The sequence below is a fragment of the Crocodylus siamensis genome, chromosome 4, assembly GCF_052110815.1.
Source record: "Crocodylus siamensis isolate JL-2025a chromosome 4, ASM5211081v1, whole genome shotgun sequence".
NCBI classification, from domain to species: domain Eukaryota; kingdom Metazoa; phylum Chordata; order Crocodylia; family Crocodylidae; genus Crocodylus; species Crocodylus siamensis.
This window is the reverse complement of record NC_143398.1, coordinates 236808499-236824990: the sequence shown is the minus strand read 5'-3', so window position 1 is coordinate 236824990 and position 16492 is coordinate 236808499. Positions and strand designations below refer to the sequence as shown.

The 16492-nt window shown below is 45.8% G+C and overlaps 1 protein-coding gene and 1 long non-coding RNA gene across 4 annotated transcripts in view; both read right to left on the bottom strand.

The window, feature by feature from the left end:
• SLC12A8 (solute carrier family 12 member 8) overlaps window positions 1-9943 on the bottom strand; it is a 91736-nt gene extending 81793 nt beyond the window's left edge. Inside the window, exons 1-3 of one of the 3 annotated variants that reach the window (XM_090045969.1) lie at window positions 9560-9943; window positions 4767-4977; window positions 1098-1244 (exon numbers count right to left, since the gene is read on the bottom strand). In XM_090045969.1, the coding sequence (XP_089902095.1) occupies window positions 1098-1244; window positions 4767-4856 (237 nt within the window). In that variant the 5' untranslated portion in view covers window positions 4857-4977; window positions 9560-9943. Of the gene's footprint in view, window positions 1-1097; window positions 1245-4766; window positions 4978-8474; window positions 8689-9489; window positions 9510-9559 lie in introns of those variants that run through there. The other 2 variants (XM_090045972.1, XM_090045971.1) reach the window with 2 other exon arrangements.
• A 2986-nt stretch (window positions 9944-12929) lies between these two features.
• On the bottom strand, window positions 12930-16021 carry LOC149867696 (uncharacterized). Its single transcript, XR_016441649.1, has 3 exons — window positions 15739-16021; window positions 13676-13768; window positions 12930-13038 (listed from the first exon to the last, which is right to left on the bottom strand). It is a non-coding gene; the product is annotated as an uncharacterized LOC149867696 (long non-coding RNA).
• Between the last annotated feature and the right edge of the window lie 471 nt (window positions 16022-16492).

Genomic DNA, 16492 nt, shown 5'->3' with positions numbered 1-16492 from the left:
AGTGGATAAAGGGATTATGAAAACCCTTTGAAATTAGCCACAAATCCCAGTGATTACACAGCGTGACAAGCGTTGAAGTGGTTGCTCATGGGAGCCAAGGTGCCCAGCACCCGTCAGGATTAGGCTCCCTGTACGTAGCTGGTATTTCCCCTAAGGATTCAGATGGATATGGTGTGCCTCTTCACTTGTGCCGTAAACTGATCTGCAGTGCTGTTATGTGCCTCTAAGCAGCTGCTCCATTTCATCCCAGCAGTAGAAACAGGATTCACATGATCCCTCTTTATTATGAGCTCATTCTTCTCCCAGACTGTGTAATTTCATTGTCTTCAGAGATGCGACTCCTCATCCACCACACTGCGACGGGAGAGCGGAACCAGGCCCAGCATCTGTCTGCGCAAACGCTCCCTTTCAGATGAAAGGAGTTACGAAAATGTACTACATTAAAAGTTTCTCCTTGTTATTTTAAGAAGATGCCTGCTGTGCATGTGACATTAAGTCCAGCTGAAGCTCCAGCTCCACCGTTTCCTGGGGAAGCATTTCTTAAGTGGAAATTGTAAGGAACAGCAGAGCGTATGGAGCAAGGCTGGCTCTTGCATTGTGCTGTGGTCTCAGGGTCGCTCTTCAAAGCCCTGACCTTGAGACACATGCTCCTCTTGATCCACGCATGGGACTCCCTCCGATAGCAAGGAGAATGCCACCACAATCAAAGGCCCTTCATTCAAGACAGCAGGGAGTCCATTTAAAACTGACATGTTAAAAATACGCCTGCTTCAGTGCTGCTTGGAGGAGGACAGCAGAGGATGTGTAACCATGGCAATACATCTTACCTGCAAAGTTATATTTGGATACAACAGTATACGTGGGCTTCCCTATTTGCAGAACCATGCATTGGAGAGCAGTCACGAAAACGGCCCAAGCTTCAGCCAGTTTTCCACGCAGTAATTTTAGTGTTTCAGGAGGAAACCAGGAAATGTAAGTCAATATAATAAAGTCTCAATATAAAAAGGAAAGCACAAAAGCAAAGTCAGCTGGGGGGGGATGGAGAATAGCTTCCCACACAAGCCAGTGTAATTGCACCCAGTTTGTGCTTTACTCACCACTAGCCAGCCGGTCCTCAGAAAAAGAACCACTCCGAAAATGTTGATCATACAAGAAGTAAAAACACCATCCCAAGTTCCAAAAAGCACTGGCTCCCAGACGAACAGCTGTATCTTCCACCAGGGCTTGGTCTGTGTTTGAGATACCTACAAGGAAGAGAAACTTTCAGCTCCTTCCATTCTGCCTTCCAGATGTGGGGTAGATGATGGCTTGCCGGGACCCCTGAAGCAGGAAAGCTCTGTTCAAAGATGCTACAGCACCACTTTACCTGACCTCAGCCCGGGAAAGCTGTAGGGAGAGGGCAACTTGGAAAAAAATAGGCAGAGAGACATCACTGAGAGCTTCCTTGGTGGGTAAGAGCCACAAAGATCTACAGAGTCCTGCAGTGCCATGGAACACCTGTAGGTTTCACGGGAAGCATCAGTCTGATCTTTAATCTGTTCTCTTCCCTCAGCTTCATTCAAACATGACATACAAGCACAGGGGAAAAAAAAAACCCAACCTTGTATCTTATGCAAAGAAACGTAGGGTCACAAGGCCTCAGGCAACCAGGCATAGGAGGCTGGAGGTAAAAGCCCCGAGGTCTGTGTTTATCAGCCACGTGCAGCATGTCACAGGAGTTGCCCCTTTACCGACTCCTCATTAAGGGAAGCATAGAGGGATGCTTTATATTATGGAATGGGGTTGTGAGGTGCCCTACACTAACAAATCTGGATATAACAGAGAACATTATGCACTTATTTAACAGCTTCAGGAACATGCAGCTTACACAAACGAGGTAGTGGGCTGAGGACAGAAACGTGATGTCTGACCGGGCTCCAGAGACTCTGACTCAGCCTTTGCATGGGTCAGTATATCTCTCCTCCTCTGAAAAGCAACTCTGTATTCAAGGTAGCGGTGTCTTCTCTCAGTGATTATCAACTCATACAATGAGAACATGTGAAAGAAGTTTTCTGTTGCTACCGGCCCTGCAAGCTCAGTCTCCATTTCTGAAAGACGTGGTGGGCTGCTCCTTCCCTTCTTAAATCAGCAGCAGAACTAAAGGTGCGGCAGGTAAGATGAGCTGGGGCAGTGTCACCTGGGCATCCCAACCTGTGCTGGATTTGCTCGCGCGCAGGCTGAGTGAGCAACACCGCAGAGGCTGCACAGGAGCCCAGCTCGCTGTCTCGCCGTGGGGTCGACAAGACAAAGGGCCGGGGAGCAGAGAACACGGCAAGAACAGTTGTCGCAGCAAGGCGGGGTGTAGGGGAAAAAACAAACCAAAAACAAAACACATAAAACCAGGTCACTCTGCTCAAATGCAAAGCAAGGAGCCTAACATTAGGCCACTTGCTTTTGAAAAGCTCAGCCCAAGCCAAAAAATGTGATGACAAAAGCCCTGTAGTGAGCATGGTATTGCTTTCAGTTATATCTGCAACTGGGCTGCGGGTATAATACATTTTTGGGCCAGATCAAAGTGACAATGCCATTTGCTCCAAAGTGACAATGACATTTGTTTTTGTTTTTTTCCTGGTAAAGTGGAAATCTGAAAACATCTGGGTGTTACCCCAAATACAACATTTCAGTGGACTTGGCGCAACACGTGCCAATTCCATTTCAGACATCTTTCACAAAAGGCAGAACTGGGTGGCTAAGGCATACACCCAGTAAGTAGGAGACCTGATTCAGTCCCTTCCTCCATCACGTTTAGGATTTGAAACTACATCTCCCCCCGCTTTCTCTAGCTAGCTACCGCCAAGGAGGGTATTCTGGAACGGGCGGGATGCCCTCACAGTATATCCTTAATGCACTCTTCCATTCTGTATGAAATATTTATTGAAATAGTCAATTCAGCAGGGATTAAAACTCAGGGGCTACACCCGCCACCCCAAAAGAGTGCTCTAACCAGAAGAGAAGCTTTGCTGGCCCATAGGTAGCAATACTAAGTGAGCTATAGGAAATATCAGACTCTGCCTTACCCCTTAGCCTCAGTTTTAACTTTTTAATTTTCTATGGCTGTGAGCAACATCAGAGTCCTGCAAGCAACACGTCTCCTGCAGGCCATGGGTCGGGGACCACTTAAAATACTCACCGAGTGATCAAGAGTGTAAGTACTGTGCACAACTGTGAGCAACTCCAACAGGCAAGACTGAGGGAGACCCACCGCAGAACACCATGTGGTCCAATATACAAGGCCGCCACCAGAAATAAGAGAGAACCCAAACCCAAATCACCAAGTGTCCCCAATGCTCAGGACAGGATCCCAACTACAATGCTGTGAAGTTTTCAGGGTTGGTCTCCTTCAGTCTCTTCCGTCAGCACTGTTCCAATTTGTATACATCCCTTAATATTTAAGGAGGGGGGATAAGGTGGTCAGGACATTCACCCGGGCAGCAGGACACGAATACCTACATACTTTACCCAAAATAGAACAGTATCAATAGGAAAGACTGAATGTGCCACATGCCACAATAGCTCATGCCCTCCGTACAGGTAGGGTACACTCCTGGAAGGTTGGAGGTATGAGTTCAAATCCCCTAGGAAACGCCTCTGCAAGAAGACTGGGAGGAGTGGCCTAACCATTCAGCTATTACATGAAAAGGGGAATTAATGCCACCTCTGTTTCTACCTTCTCCTCCTCCTGACTGGCTTTGTGAATCTGCCCTGTCTTCTCCCACCAAAATTTCAGCCAAAGTTACATAACAATTTTGATCCAACTTTAAGTCAGACAAGACAACATTTTAAGGCAAATAATCTCTTGGTAAAAAAACCAAAAAACACCTCTCTCTAATATTTAGGCATAAGAGTATAAGCAAGACAAAAGTCCCTAACGCAAACATATACTGAACTGCAGCTAATAATGTAACTCAACCCTAAGCAGATGTGTCAAAAGCTTTGGGCTACTGCTAAGCATAACATGACGCATCATTTAGCCCCGTTCTAAGACCCACAGTAACTGGACTCATCATAGGAAACTGGTCAGGTCAGTAAATTAGCCACACTTATTGTTGTCACTGGGGTTTTTTTTGCTCATTTTAAGGGTACTGAAACAGCATCTAAATGTGTCTCTACTAATTTATCGTTAAGATTTGTTGTCGATTTAGTAAGAAGCACTACTCCCTCTACCTTGATTACTAAGGTATCTGTACGACGAGGTTTCTATGTCAATAGAGACATAGATAAGATTAAAACCAAGTCTTGACACCCTAATTCCATATGAGAGGACTAACTGCTGCATGCTAGCTAGCACCTCAATTATGCCCGAAATTTCTGGCAATTTTCCTTCAAACTGTGAACCATCACGTTGCATCTGAGACTTAAAATAAAAGGGTCTACAAACAGCAGATTGCAGCAATCTTCAGAAAGTTAGCTGAGCTGCCCTTGTAAAGAACAGGCTCAGACAGATTGCCCAAGGAAGGATTGTTACAAAGCAGTGCCTGCTTATGCTGTGAAATGTACCACATCACATGCAACCATACTCCAAGCAGAAGTTTACAATGGTTCTCCAATGTGGCCCTGGGAGCAAGCAGTAGAGTACTCAGATTTTAGATGAAATTACGTGACCCAGTCAACTGCAAATATCTGCTACTTGAGTGCCACTGAGCTGTCGCTTTGTGTTGCTTCTGGAAAGGGCTAGAAATGGAAGTCAGAGATGAGCGATCTGAAAAGAAGGGTCCTTTTCAACCTACCTGTTGTGCCTCCTCATGGAACAGCTCCTGCACCTGCCCATCACTTCTTGTAGCCATGGTGTCACTTGGAGGAAATGTTCTGCCCTTCATACTAATCTGTATGTCCAATGTTCAGTCATAATAGCAATCACAGATAGGGGAGAGCTGCATCGCAGCCAGATTCCTGCAATGCTGGATTTTCTGCTGAAGAGGACTCATGGTTTTGTTATACCTAGTGTACACATAGGGGACACAGCAGAGAAAAGAGGAAGTTACTGCAATTTTCTTATTCTGCAGAATCAGAAAAGCACAAATCTGGCAATTAAACAGCACCATCCTTTCAAAACACACCCTTGACATGGCACCCACGTGTGAGATAGAGGCGCTGCTTCTCAACAGGCACATTCATCCTAAGAGAGCATATTTACGACGAAGAGAAGAAAACCTCGTCCTGACTTCAGACGATATAGGTCTTACCTGTACCATGCCTGAAGGCAAGGCGATGACAGCTGGCTTGAAGAACCCAATAGGTTCCTGCCCCAAGGTCAAGTCAGAAAAAACCAAACGAATAAAAGCTGGGGTAGGGGGTTTAACAGAAGCATAACAATTGACTGGACCTGTGCTGTATTTGTTGTTAGTTCCTAAATTTGGTAAAGGGAGATAGTTGATTTCTTTGGATCTCCTCGTGTGTGTGTATTAATTCACCTCACGGTAGGAGGAGTTCTTTAACACACGCACACAAAAGGACCAACTGCCACTGCACATTTCTTTTTTTTTAAATTTATATTGCAATAATGCTTACAGGTCATGGTTGAGATTGTATAGCGCCTTGCACATTGGATCCCCAAAGACATGGCAGATAGTCACTGGCACCTACAGCTCCCAACTTACAAAGACAAGATAGACAAAGAAAGTGTCATGGTCACACTTTACAGGAACAGAGGTCCAGAGAGATTTAAGTCGATTGCCCAAGGTCACACAGGATGTGCGTATCCAAGGCAGGAATGGAACCTGCATCTCTCAACCTCAGTGAATGAACTCTCTTCCCTTTCTTGTTCTGCCTCTGCCTCAAAAATTAAAGTTACCCACTAATACATAAATAAGAGCTTAACTGCTGTTCTTCCGTGCCAGCACTTCTGATGCAGAGGGCTTCCTACTTCACCTGGTATGATGGACAGCACAGGCAGCATTGCATTACCCAGTGCATGTGGTCTGTTAAGCAGCAGTGAAGCAGTTAAGCATTCATAGGTTTTTTGCTGCTCATTCCACACATTGCAGCAAATAATCCTTTACAATATCACAACTGGTTGCTGTTATAAAGCGATTGGGGCTTCAAACAGGGAATAAGCAGCAGGAACAGATGAACTCTTAAGAAACCCAGACAGCGTTTATATGCCAATAGCCTCAGCAATAAAAAGTGGAGGGAAGAAAATACCTGACACACAGACAAAATTGCTTCTAAGTGGAATATTTTCAAAGCACCCCACAAGGCATCAAGCTGCGCTTTAATGGCAAGAGGTTTTGTTTAGTAAAAGGTCCATTGAGACCACCAGAATCATTTCATTTAAGAGTAGTTCAGATTGGAACAAGCAAAATATAGCATTGCTTTCCTTGTTCTTATCACAGTCTTAGTGGCCACGGTGCCTAACTCTCACTGTGGTACCTGAGGACTGGCTCGGGCAAAGCTGACCTGCACTCCTGGCAGTGAAAGTATGCTTGCAGCTAGCCTTGAATATGAAGAAGTAATTGCTCGTTTCCCTGGTTGTCCACAAGCAAACAGATCTGCTTGCGTGCTAGGGCTCCAATTCTGAAACTCAGAGCATGCAGACGAAGTGCTATAGCCCTGGGCTGCAGACTGCAGAACTGGGACTTAACCTCGTCCCGGACACTTTGGACTTCTTGTTTTCATCCCCTGCTTTCCTTACTTCCTTCCCTTTTCTACTGTCTCCTGGTTTTAAAATTCCTCTTTCTTCTCTAGTCCCTCCACTTGTTTAGCACTACCTTTGTCTCTCTCTCTTTCCCTGCACACATTCTCCCCCTTGCTGGTTTGAGAGCTTTCTCCCCTGCAGCTACTGCTGTCAGGATTTGCCCCACAACACTAAATAAGACAACACTGCATCAGCTCATCTTATTTCCTACCATTTCAATCGTTCAAGTCTGTGTGGCGCTACCACCAGCGAGTATCCTACCTCCCACACTCAGTCTGGGGCATCAGCTACTCCTAACTCCATAGCAGACATCCTACAGGCAAGCCTCAAGCCCAGATGTCTTGGGGTTCAGATGCCCCCTGGTCTCTCTTTCTCCAGCCAAAAGGTGAAAGGAGCAAGCCGGGGGAAAGCCTGAAAGCAATTCCCCATCACCATAAATTGTGTGGCTGACATACTTGCATTTGGAGACTCTCGTAGGGATCAGCCAGTCCACAGACTTGAATGACTGACCTCTACTAGTTTGAAATTTGAAACTTAATTTGGAATCGATTTGGCCCTGGAAACAATTTAATTAAGAAAAAATTCCTACCATTTAAATACATCTCTATTGCTGAAATAGTAATAGGGGAGTTTCATGCTGCAATCATTTATGCGCATATGTATAGCATTAATAGCTGCCTTAATTTGACTTGAGAAAGCAGTCTGGGATACTGCTTTATCTAGGACACTATGCAAAGTACGTAAATGAAGGGAAACAAACATTTCAGTCTTAATTTTGAATATGATTAGCCCCAGTAAAGTCCACTGAATCACTCACAGCACATAAAAACAGGTATGCACATATATTTTTGAAAGATCAGGGTCTTAAGCTATACAGGTCACTACGTGCAGCTGAAGCATATTATACACATACCACTGATTAATCTGCAAGAACAAGCTGTAATTCTTGTTGTCATCCAATATAAAATGAAGACCTAATTAGAAATGTAATCAATCTGGCCTTCACCAGAAGTTTGTAATAAAAGACTAAACAAATCAATAACATATAAAATGGTGATGCATATCATTACTTCCTCATAGCATTCACTTGGAGAAGCAGCCGGAGTATCTGAGAGAACACACCCATTACAAGTCCATAGGAAAAAAAAGATACAAAGAGTTAATTTTTTGGTTTGTTCGTAGGGCAACAAACCATTAAAAATGGGAGATGGCTGCATATGCAACTGCAAAAGCACATTCTTAAAAATGACATGTCTACAGGCACGACAGCTCAGCCTGTAGCTCAAACTGCCTTTGTGCCTTTTCAGACTGAGGTTTCATTAATTGTCATGTTAGTGCAGTGATTTTGGCTCAGAAGCTCCTTTAAACTATTCAACAGATGGCTGATTTTAAAGACAAGAGGTTAACATATTTCCAAACATAACTGTGTGTGGTCCAATGGCTTCTGAAGGGGCTCCCTTCCCGTCAGAGCTGCTGCTTTCTAGACTTCTTTTACAATAGGGTCCAACCGTCCACAGCACTTTCCAATAAACTCCCTATCTCCTCCTCATGGTCCAGTTGTTATAACATGCCCCATTTTGGGGGCCACAAGAAACAAAGACAAATAAAACAGCAGTCAGGGCAATAAACTTAAATACGATACTCCACACAAGAGTGCTGAGTTCAGTACAAAAACGTTGTTCCTACATAGTGATGATATCCAATGTCATCTTGTTATTTTAGTCCCCATTTGGGGAGTGGGGGGAAATGCAACAGAATATTACATATTAAGAGCAAGCCCTTACTTCCTCACGTAGCATACCTGTTTTACAATCCAAGGAAGCTGTTCATTTCTTTGTAAGCCATTTATAAGATACCCATCACCATTGACACTGTTACACTCGTGCCATAAATTCCTAGTGGAAATGATGATGATGGCGATAAAGGCGCTATCAGTGTTATATTTCCCCAGGGCGCCTCGAAACCTGGAGCACATCTGAGCATTTAAAGCTCAGGCCCATCTTTGCATTTATGCTTCTCCAAACAAGGAGAGCAAGTCAGCACTTTCTGCTGGAAAGACTTACTCTGATTTCACACAACAGCGTAACCCTGCTGAAAAAGGTTTACGCGCCCCAAGGCAAGGATGAACATGCCTGCTCCGCTGTTCCTCCTGCTTAAGTGTATGCCTTCTTCCTACAGCCCGTTTCCTTTCTAGCAGGCTCTTTGAGGGCTCTTACCCCACCTCTGCACTGAGTGATTTAAAAAAAAATTTTTTTTAATTCGCATCCAAGGCCAAGTTAGCCAAAACTTCTTCCGAACCCGTGAGTCCAGAAGCACAGGTGGCCCTGCTACCAGCAAGCATCCGCCACCTGCACCTGGGGCTTCAGATGTTTCCAAAACCCTCTGGCGGGCGCCCTACTTGCAGGCCCGAGCCCTCGAGTTTTGCCCTCAGCCCTCGGGCCCTCGAAGCGAGCAAGGCCCGGCGCCGCTCAGCCGGGCGCGGCGGCGCGCTGGGCTCCTTTCCGAGGGCGCCGCGGGGTGCCACGCGACAGAGACGAAGCGAGCACGATTCACCACAGGAGTGGGCTGGGTTAAAAACATCCAGCCCTTTTTTTAACCGAAGACGCGCTCCAGCATTTTCCCCCCTCGCCCAAATAAAACAGAAAGCCCGCGCAGCCCTAGGGAAGCCGGGCTGGAAGCGGCCTCGCAAGGCGGCCGGCCCAGCCCCAGGGGGAGCCAGAGCGGGCGCCCCCGGGCTGCAGAGGGCCGGTGCCCGGTGCGGGACGCCCGGGGCCGAGCGGCACGCCCCCGCGCAGGTTCCGGGATCCGGGACGCACCCGCGGCTTCGCGCCACGCCGCCGCCGCCGCAAGCCCCTGCCGGGCTGCAGCCCCCAGGCCCCGGCTCACCTCGCCCCGGCCGAGTCGGCAGCACCCTGCCCAGCTGCCACGTGGGCTCGGGGGAGGAGGAGGTGGAGGAAGGGGCGGGGGGGCACTCCCAACGCGGCCAACCCGGGAGCACCTCTGCCCGGGGCTGCTGCCGGGCCCGGGCGCTGCTGCCCCTGCTGTGAGACGGGCCAGGGCTGGGAGCAGCGAGCACAGGCGCCCCCGCCCTTGCTCCTGCTTTAGAGAGCTCCGTTTCTGATCGGGGAAGATCACAGAGGCAGCCGGCCGAGAGGAGCCGGGCAGCAGCAGGGCAGTCTTTCTGGCTAGGGCAAAAGTGAAAGAAAACCGGTTTCCGCAGGCTGCAGCCTGGAAGAGTCGGCTCAGAAACGCTCCCGGCCCGGGTGAAAGTGCCAAAAGCACCCACGACCTTGACTGGTAAGGTGTTGGCATGCTGGGGCAGATGGCAGGGACCCCGGCCCCTTCCCCAAGGCAGGCATGCCAAGCAGACCGCCTTTTCGTGCCACTCTGGCGCCTGTGCCAGGAAGTGCCTACCCCCAGCCTAATCCATCCTGAACGTCCCAGCAGTTTGCGAGATTTTTCACACTCATGTTCATCAGTGTGCACAGAGGCAGCTCCTGGATGCGAAGAAACTACCTGCAACAGCTATTTCAAAATAGTTCCCCGTGTGGACTGGAGGGCTTGTCAACTGGGAATGAAGGCACCCTTGTTCCCCACCATGGCCAACCCATGCCTCTTGAGTCTTAGGGGGGCCACCTGAAGCTGGTGGCAGCATTGGCAGCAGGGGCAGGGCTGGCAAGCACTTGCAGAAGCTGCCAGCAGCATTGGCAGGAGGGACGGCCTTGTCAAGGGGGCACATGCCCCCCCACCAGTTGCTTATGTTCCCCACAACAAATGTCCACGTAGGGAGCAATTACAGGCCAGGCTCACACCCAATCTTGTTTCCTAATACCTTCCTCATCTGGGACTTCTCTATGCCAGGACCTTCAGGAATATTTGTAAAGGTGTGAATTTAAAGTGGATTACTTAAACTGCATTAAGCCCCTGTAGAGCGATGACTCAGAATTCAAGTGGCCTTCATTCAAGTCAGCTTAAATTCACGGTGGAAGCAAATTAAACTAAATCAAAGTAAGGTCACTACAATTCTGAGTAAGACTGTCTTCATCTACAGTTAGTGTCATTTAAATAATCGATTTTAGGAGTTAATTCGGGTCAACTTTTCTGAGCAGCCCTTCCAAAGAGCCCCAAAGCTGTGGCTCCAGGCAGAGACAGTGAAATGGGTTCAGAGTAGTGCACGGAGGAGTACAAACTCCACATGGGAGGGCTCCTGACGAAGAGAGAGAACTGCCAGGGTCTGTGGAAGTAGGGGAACAGTGAATGTAAAATACCTTGACTTTAGGAAGGCTTTTGGCATTGTCTCCCATCATGTTCTCATTAATCAGGTCAGGAAATACACAGATACCCAACTGCTTGGGTCATCATGCTCAATAGAGATTCACCAACAGCCCAATATCTAGTTGGAAGGAGGGATCAAATGGGATTCCACAGGCATCTGTCCTGGGTCTACATATTTATTTCATATATTTAACATCTTTATTAACAATTTAGATAATGGGACTGCTTAGCAAATCTGTGGATGACACCAAATTGGGTGGAGTTGTAGACACTCTGAAGGGCAGGGGAAAGATCCAGAATGACTTGGATAGACTGGAAAAATAGTCCACAATCAATCCGATGAAATACAACAGCACGGTCCAGTACTTGGGATGGAATAATTGCATGGAGAAATGCAGACTGAGGTGGGCTAGGCTACAGTACTGGAGAAGGACTCAGCTGAATCTGAGTCAACAATGTGTTCTTGTTGCAAAAAAAAAGTCATCGCACTGGGTTGTGTAAACAGGACTGTCTCTTGCAGAGCAAGGAAAGTGAGCCTCTTGTTCTCTTTGGCACTGGTAAGGCCACACCCAGACTGCTGTGTCTAGTTTTTGGCCCCATACTTCAACAAAGATGTGGACAAGTTGGAAAGAATCCAGCAGAGAAGCCTGGGAAACACAATTTATGGAGTGAGGCTGAAAGAATTAGGATTATTTAGTCTGGAAAAGTGAAGACCGAGGGGGGACTGGATAAGAGTCTTCAAATACCTAAAGAGTTATTATAATGAAGACTGAGATGGGCTTTTCTCTGTGGCTGTAGAGCAGGGTGGGCAAAATGTGGCCCACAAGCCCGATGTGGCTGCCAGGCCATTATATCCATGGGCCCCCTAAAAAATTTAGAAAATTAATAGTTATCTGCCCCTGGCTGCGTGTCATGCAGCCCTTGATGGCTTGCCAAAACTCAGTAAGTGGCCCTCTGCCCAAAATGGTTGCCCATCCCTGCCATAGAGGATGGAACTAGATGCAATGGCCTCAAACTGCAACAGAGGACATTTAGGCAGATTAGATGACTTCATGATCGTGGGAAAGGGGCTGGAAGGGACCTCATGATCCACACCACTGGATCGGTCTATAGGAGATGTAAATTTCTGAAAATGTCTCCTGCTCTTCCAGCCTGCCTCCCTTTAAAGACTCACATTCCTTATGAACAAGAGATATGGATCCAGATTGGTATCACTATCCCCGGGGTGCGGAGCAGGCATGCTTTAGCACTACGGGACCAAGATGTGGGCAACTGCCATCTAATCTAGGAACTGGCTGTTAGAGGATGGGGTCTGGAAGTACCAAGGGTCATGGAGTTGGAGTCCAGAACCAGGAAGAAGGATGAAGTCAGGAAACAAGACCCAGGGCACAGAAAACCAGGAGCAAGGAGCCAGAAGTCCAGTGCTAGAGAGGGAGGTATTTCTCTTGTTGAGTCGCTTGCTGGCCAGTGAAAGGACCACTGCTTAAAAACAGACAACCACATCCAGCAGACAACTGGGGCCAGATGGGGGTAGGCGGGCCACTAGCAACCAGGCCAACTCGAGTAACTAGAGCCAGCTGGTGGCAGTATGGCCCATGGCAAATCCTCACACTCCTCAGGACCTTCCTTCTTGCAGGCACGTAGGCTTCTGTACATTTATTTAAGAGCAAAACAAATTGCTAAATCACCCATGCAATTCTCAACATGAGCATGTGAACCATATGACAGATGTCAGCCTCCTTACCTGTGGGATCACTGGCAGATGCTCACATACTGAGATGAAAAAAGTTGTCAAAAAACAAAACAAAACAAAAAAAATCCTATAAAAGAACAGAACATATTCCTAATATAGCATACACTAGAGAAAAACCAACATGTCCCCACATGAATTTACTCATAGCTGGAAGTTTAATACGATAGGGTGATTTTACATGCAGTTTACCATACCTTTTTAAAACTTTTTTCTAGAATGCTTGTGCAGTGCTTCTTGGCAGGGTATCCGTGTCATCACAAATAGCTTTACAGGTTTCAGGAAGTGGAAAAAGACTTTCAAGCTGCCTGTAGTGACTCTGTATGACAAAGCTGGATCTCTGGGTAGAAATAGATGTTGCTGAATTAAGTGGATCAGCTGTGACAGGATGTGCTTCACTGGGTGAAACACATCACCTGTTGTTGCCCATTGTCCTGCAGCATGAACAGGTGGGATGCCAGGGTCACCTCTCAGTAAGTGGGACAAGCTAAGCAGGCACATCCAGAGCTTAGGAGCCCAATGCCACCCAGGAATTCCCAGGGTGTACAGGATCAGGCCCCACAAGCCTCCAGAGCACCTGTTGAGGGCAGATGGAGAGTGCAGGTAGTGCCAGACTGACCACACTCTCCCACCATAAAGCAAATAAACATCTGTTGCAATAAAGCAGCACAAATTATTAGTACCTTTTATGATAACCTTGCTATGGCACAACAAAAACCACGGACATCTTTTTGGTTTTGTGTTGTGCCACTATAAAAATCGTTATGGTGGCACATAGGACAAGTCAGTTTCTGCCCTAGAATAGAGCTCCACAGTTTTTTAAATCTGATGTCAAATAGTTACATTTTTTCATCTGAAGATATTTATAACACCAGGGTTGTGTTTAACTAGGGTCCTGATTTAATTGGATATTTACATTCCTCTCCCTCTTTTTTTAAATGTATGAAGAAATAACTCAAAGGAAGGAACATGCTTACCTAATACTAATGCTCTTTTGAATGAAGAGATGATGGGGCTTGGCTGGTTGTTTCAGAATTTCTTAGGCAGTTCTGATATCTCTACAGTTAGACCTGTAACAAAGCAACTTTCTGTAACTGGCAAAGTAAGTTGAAGAAAACGCAGCATAAAGGTTAAACAAAGGCCTCCTTTTAGATTGTTTTTGCTGAGCCTACCCATTACAATTATCCCTACTCCTTGCAATTATCCTGAAATAGTGTCCATGCTTCCCATTCATAGTGCATCTCTAAATAAAAACTAAGAAGAGCATAGGGAGATAAGAGGGGTTTTTTGCAGAGTGCTCTGGGTACAAAATAAATGTTTCTTTAGCAGTTGCATATGTACTTGACCAAGATACTGCTCTGTTTAGCCAAAGAACTATTTATAAACCACTGCAAAAAAATCATGGCATGTGTTAGTTTTAATAGGTGCTGGTCTGGTGTTTTGATCTAACAAGCAACAAAAAGGCACTGTATTTTTTGCCTTTGTATAGTAGCACTGATAATCATATTTGACCATGAGGAAAAATCATTATATGTAGGCAACTGTGAAAGCTAACATGTGTTTAATGGCACAGCTTGTACTTCTGTACCTCTGCCAGCTTACCTCTCTCAAATAACAACTTTAAAGGTTATGCCGTCCAGAGAATATTATCCCTTCTGCAAAAAGGCACCTGCCTACAGTATAATACTAGTGTGGTGAACTGTGTCAGCAGACATAAATGTAACTTATGGCTAGGGATATGACAACACAAGTTTACAAGCTGGTAAGACAGCTAAACTGGCATATACCAGATACCCTCAGGCAGCACTAGTATGTCTACTGCCCAACCACGGATTTGCTAATCGGTGGCAGCAATGTATAACTACTACAACAGTATCATACTTGGGGTCTTGTGTATGAGGTACATAGCAGTATTCTCCAATAAAAGGATCCCCAGCTGAGAAAACGTTACTCAAGACAGGAAGGAAAGAGCAGTTGTGATTTGGTAACAGGAGAATTTAAAACAATGGGTCAGACGCTGTAGAAATTCTGCAAGGGTTTTGCACGACAGAGTTGGCTGTGTACGCCACAGAGAAGGATCAGGCACAGAGTTTCTCTGGACATGACAGATGTTGACAGAGGCACAAACAACTTTGGTAAAATAGATTCCAAAGAAAATATTAAAGAGAGAAAACATGGAAAAGGTCAAACTGAGTGACCGTTACAGAAAGGGATAGAAGTTCCTTGCCAAAGCAGGGGAGGGACTTTCAAATATAGTATTATCCCAATGAGCAAACGCAGGTTGTTTGGAGGACGGTCTATTTTGCCAATAGTCCTGGTGAACCATGATAAAGAAAATACTGTGTCAGACTATTAAAATTGATAAATGTTCACTGAGAAAACATCCTACCATCTCTATAGTGAAAGTCATTGCGAGCACCAATAATTCCTTATTAGCCACTATCACTTCAGTCACTAAGCGATTCCAAAAAGCTGCTCTTTCATGCTTTCAAGGCAATACATAACAGACATGGACAACGTAGAACCACTTGCTTCAAAGAACCGGAGCTTCACTGATACTCAGAAGAACAACAGATGATTTTTGAAGACATAACACTGCTTTTTAAAGCTGAGATAAAATTTAGTCTTCCTTTTTCTATCTACCAGCAGAAGCCACAGACATGCTGAAAGAGCCTGTCCATCTTAAACTTCTTTGTAGACTAGAACAAAACCAGGTTAACATGACAGTAACAAGGCCTAGAACCTCCATGTTGCCTTGACCTAACCTTGGAAGTGTAGATGAACCAGCTCCAGCATTCTTTCTCAGTACTCAAGACTAATCCGAATCTCTCCCCTGGAGAAATCCTTACCTACTCAATAGTGACAAGGGCATTGACAAATGTCCTTAATGACCAGCACTGGCGGCCTGCCTCTTGCCAGATGCACAATCCTACAGTATAATGCTTATGCAACGGAGTCTGATCTGCAGAGAAGAGCAGTTGTAAGACAGGAAGAATGAGAAAAGCAGAGCTTTCTGGGAAACAGGTGTATCAGAATGTACCTGGTATGAGTCCAGACGTAGCATAAAGGTAAATTTGTCCAAGCAGAAACCATGGTCAAAATTCCAGGTAGTCCCCTAAGGAAAGTGTTTAGCTTTATATCAAGGAGCTACATATAAGCAAGTAGGAAACTAGGAGAGTTAATGATCAAGTCAGGACATAAAGGCTTCTGCATACAACTCCCCTGTCTTGAGTCTTTCAGACTTTTTACTCTCAAACAGGCTTTCTGAAAGTTCCAGGATGTAGCAAGTCTAATATACTGCCTCACCTGAAGAAAACATAAGCTAATGGGTATTTTAATTCCCCAAATGCACAAATATTTGTAATTAAGTGATAATCCAAGTGTCTATGCCTCAAATGTTGGAGTGCTTCAAAGAGGCTTCTTTCATAGTCCTTTGGAGAGGGGAGTTGATGGCAATTGAGTTTTCAGGTCTTTCATCGCATCCCCCTTTTTTTTTTTGATTGTTCATCTGTTTGATAGCCAGGGAGAGTCACTGAGCCAGTAGTGATAGTGAGTGGGACACTTTTACTGCAAGTAAACCTGCTAAAGAAAAATAAGATTGTGATCTTTGCAAAAATAGGAAATCTGTCAGTTTGTTTGTAACATTCCCTCCCTTGGATTTAGCACAAGCACTGAAAGTGTTATATTATCACTGCTTGTCAAAAAAATTGTGGACAAGCAAGTGGGCAGGTAGAATTTTACAAGCCTAGAGGATCGGGTGCTATTGTACGAAACCACCATGTTTAATTGTACTA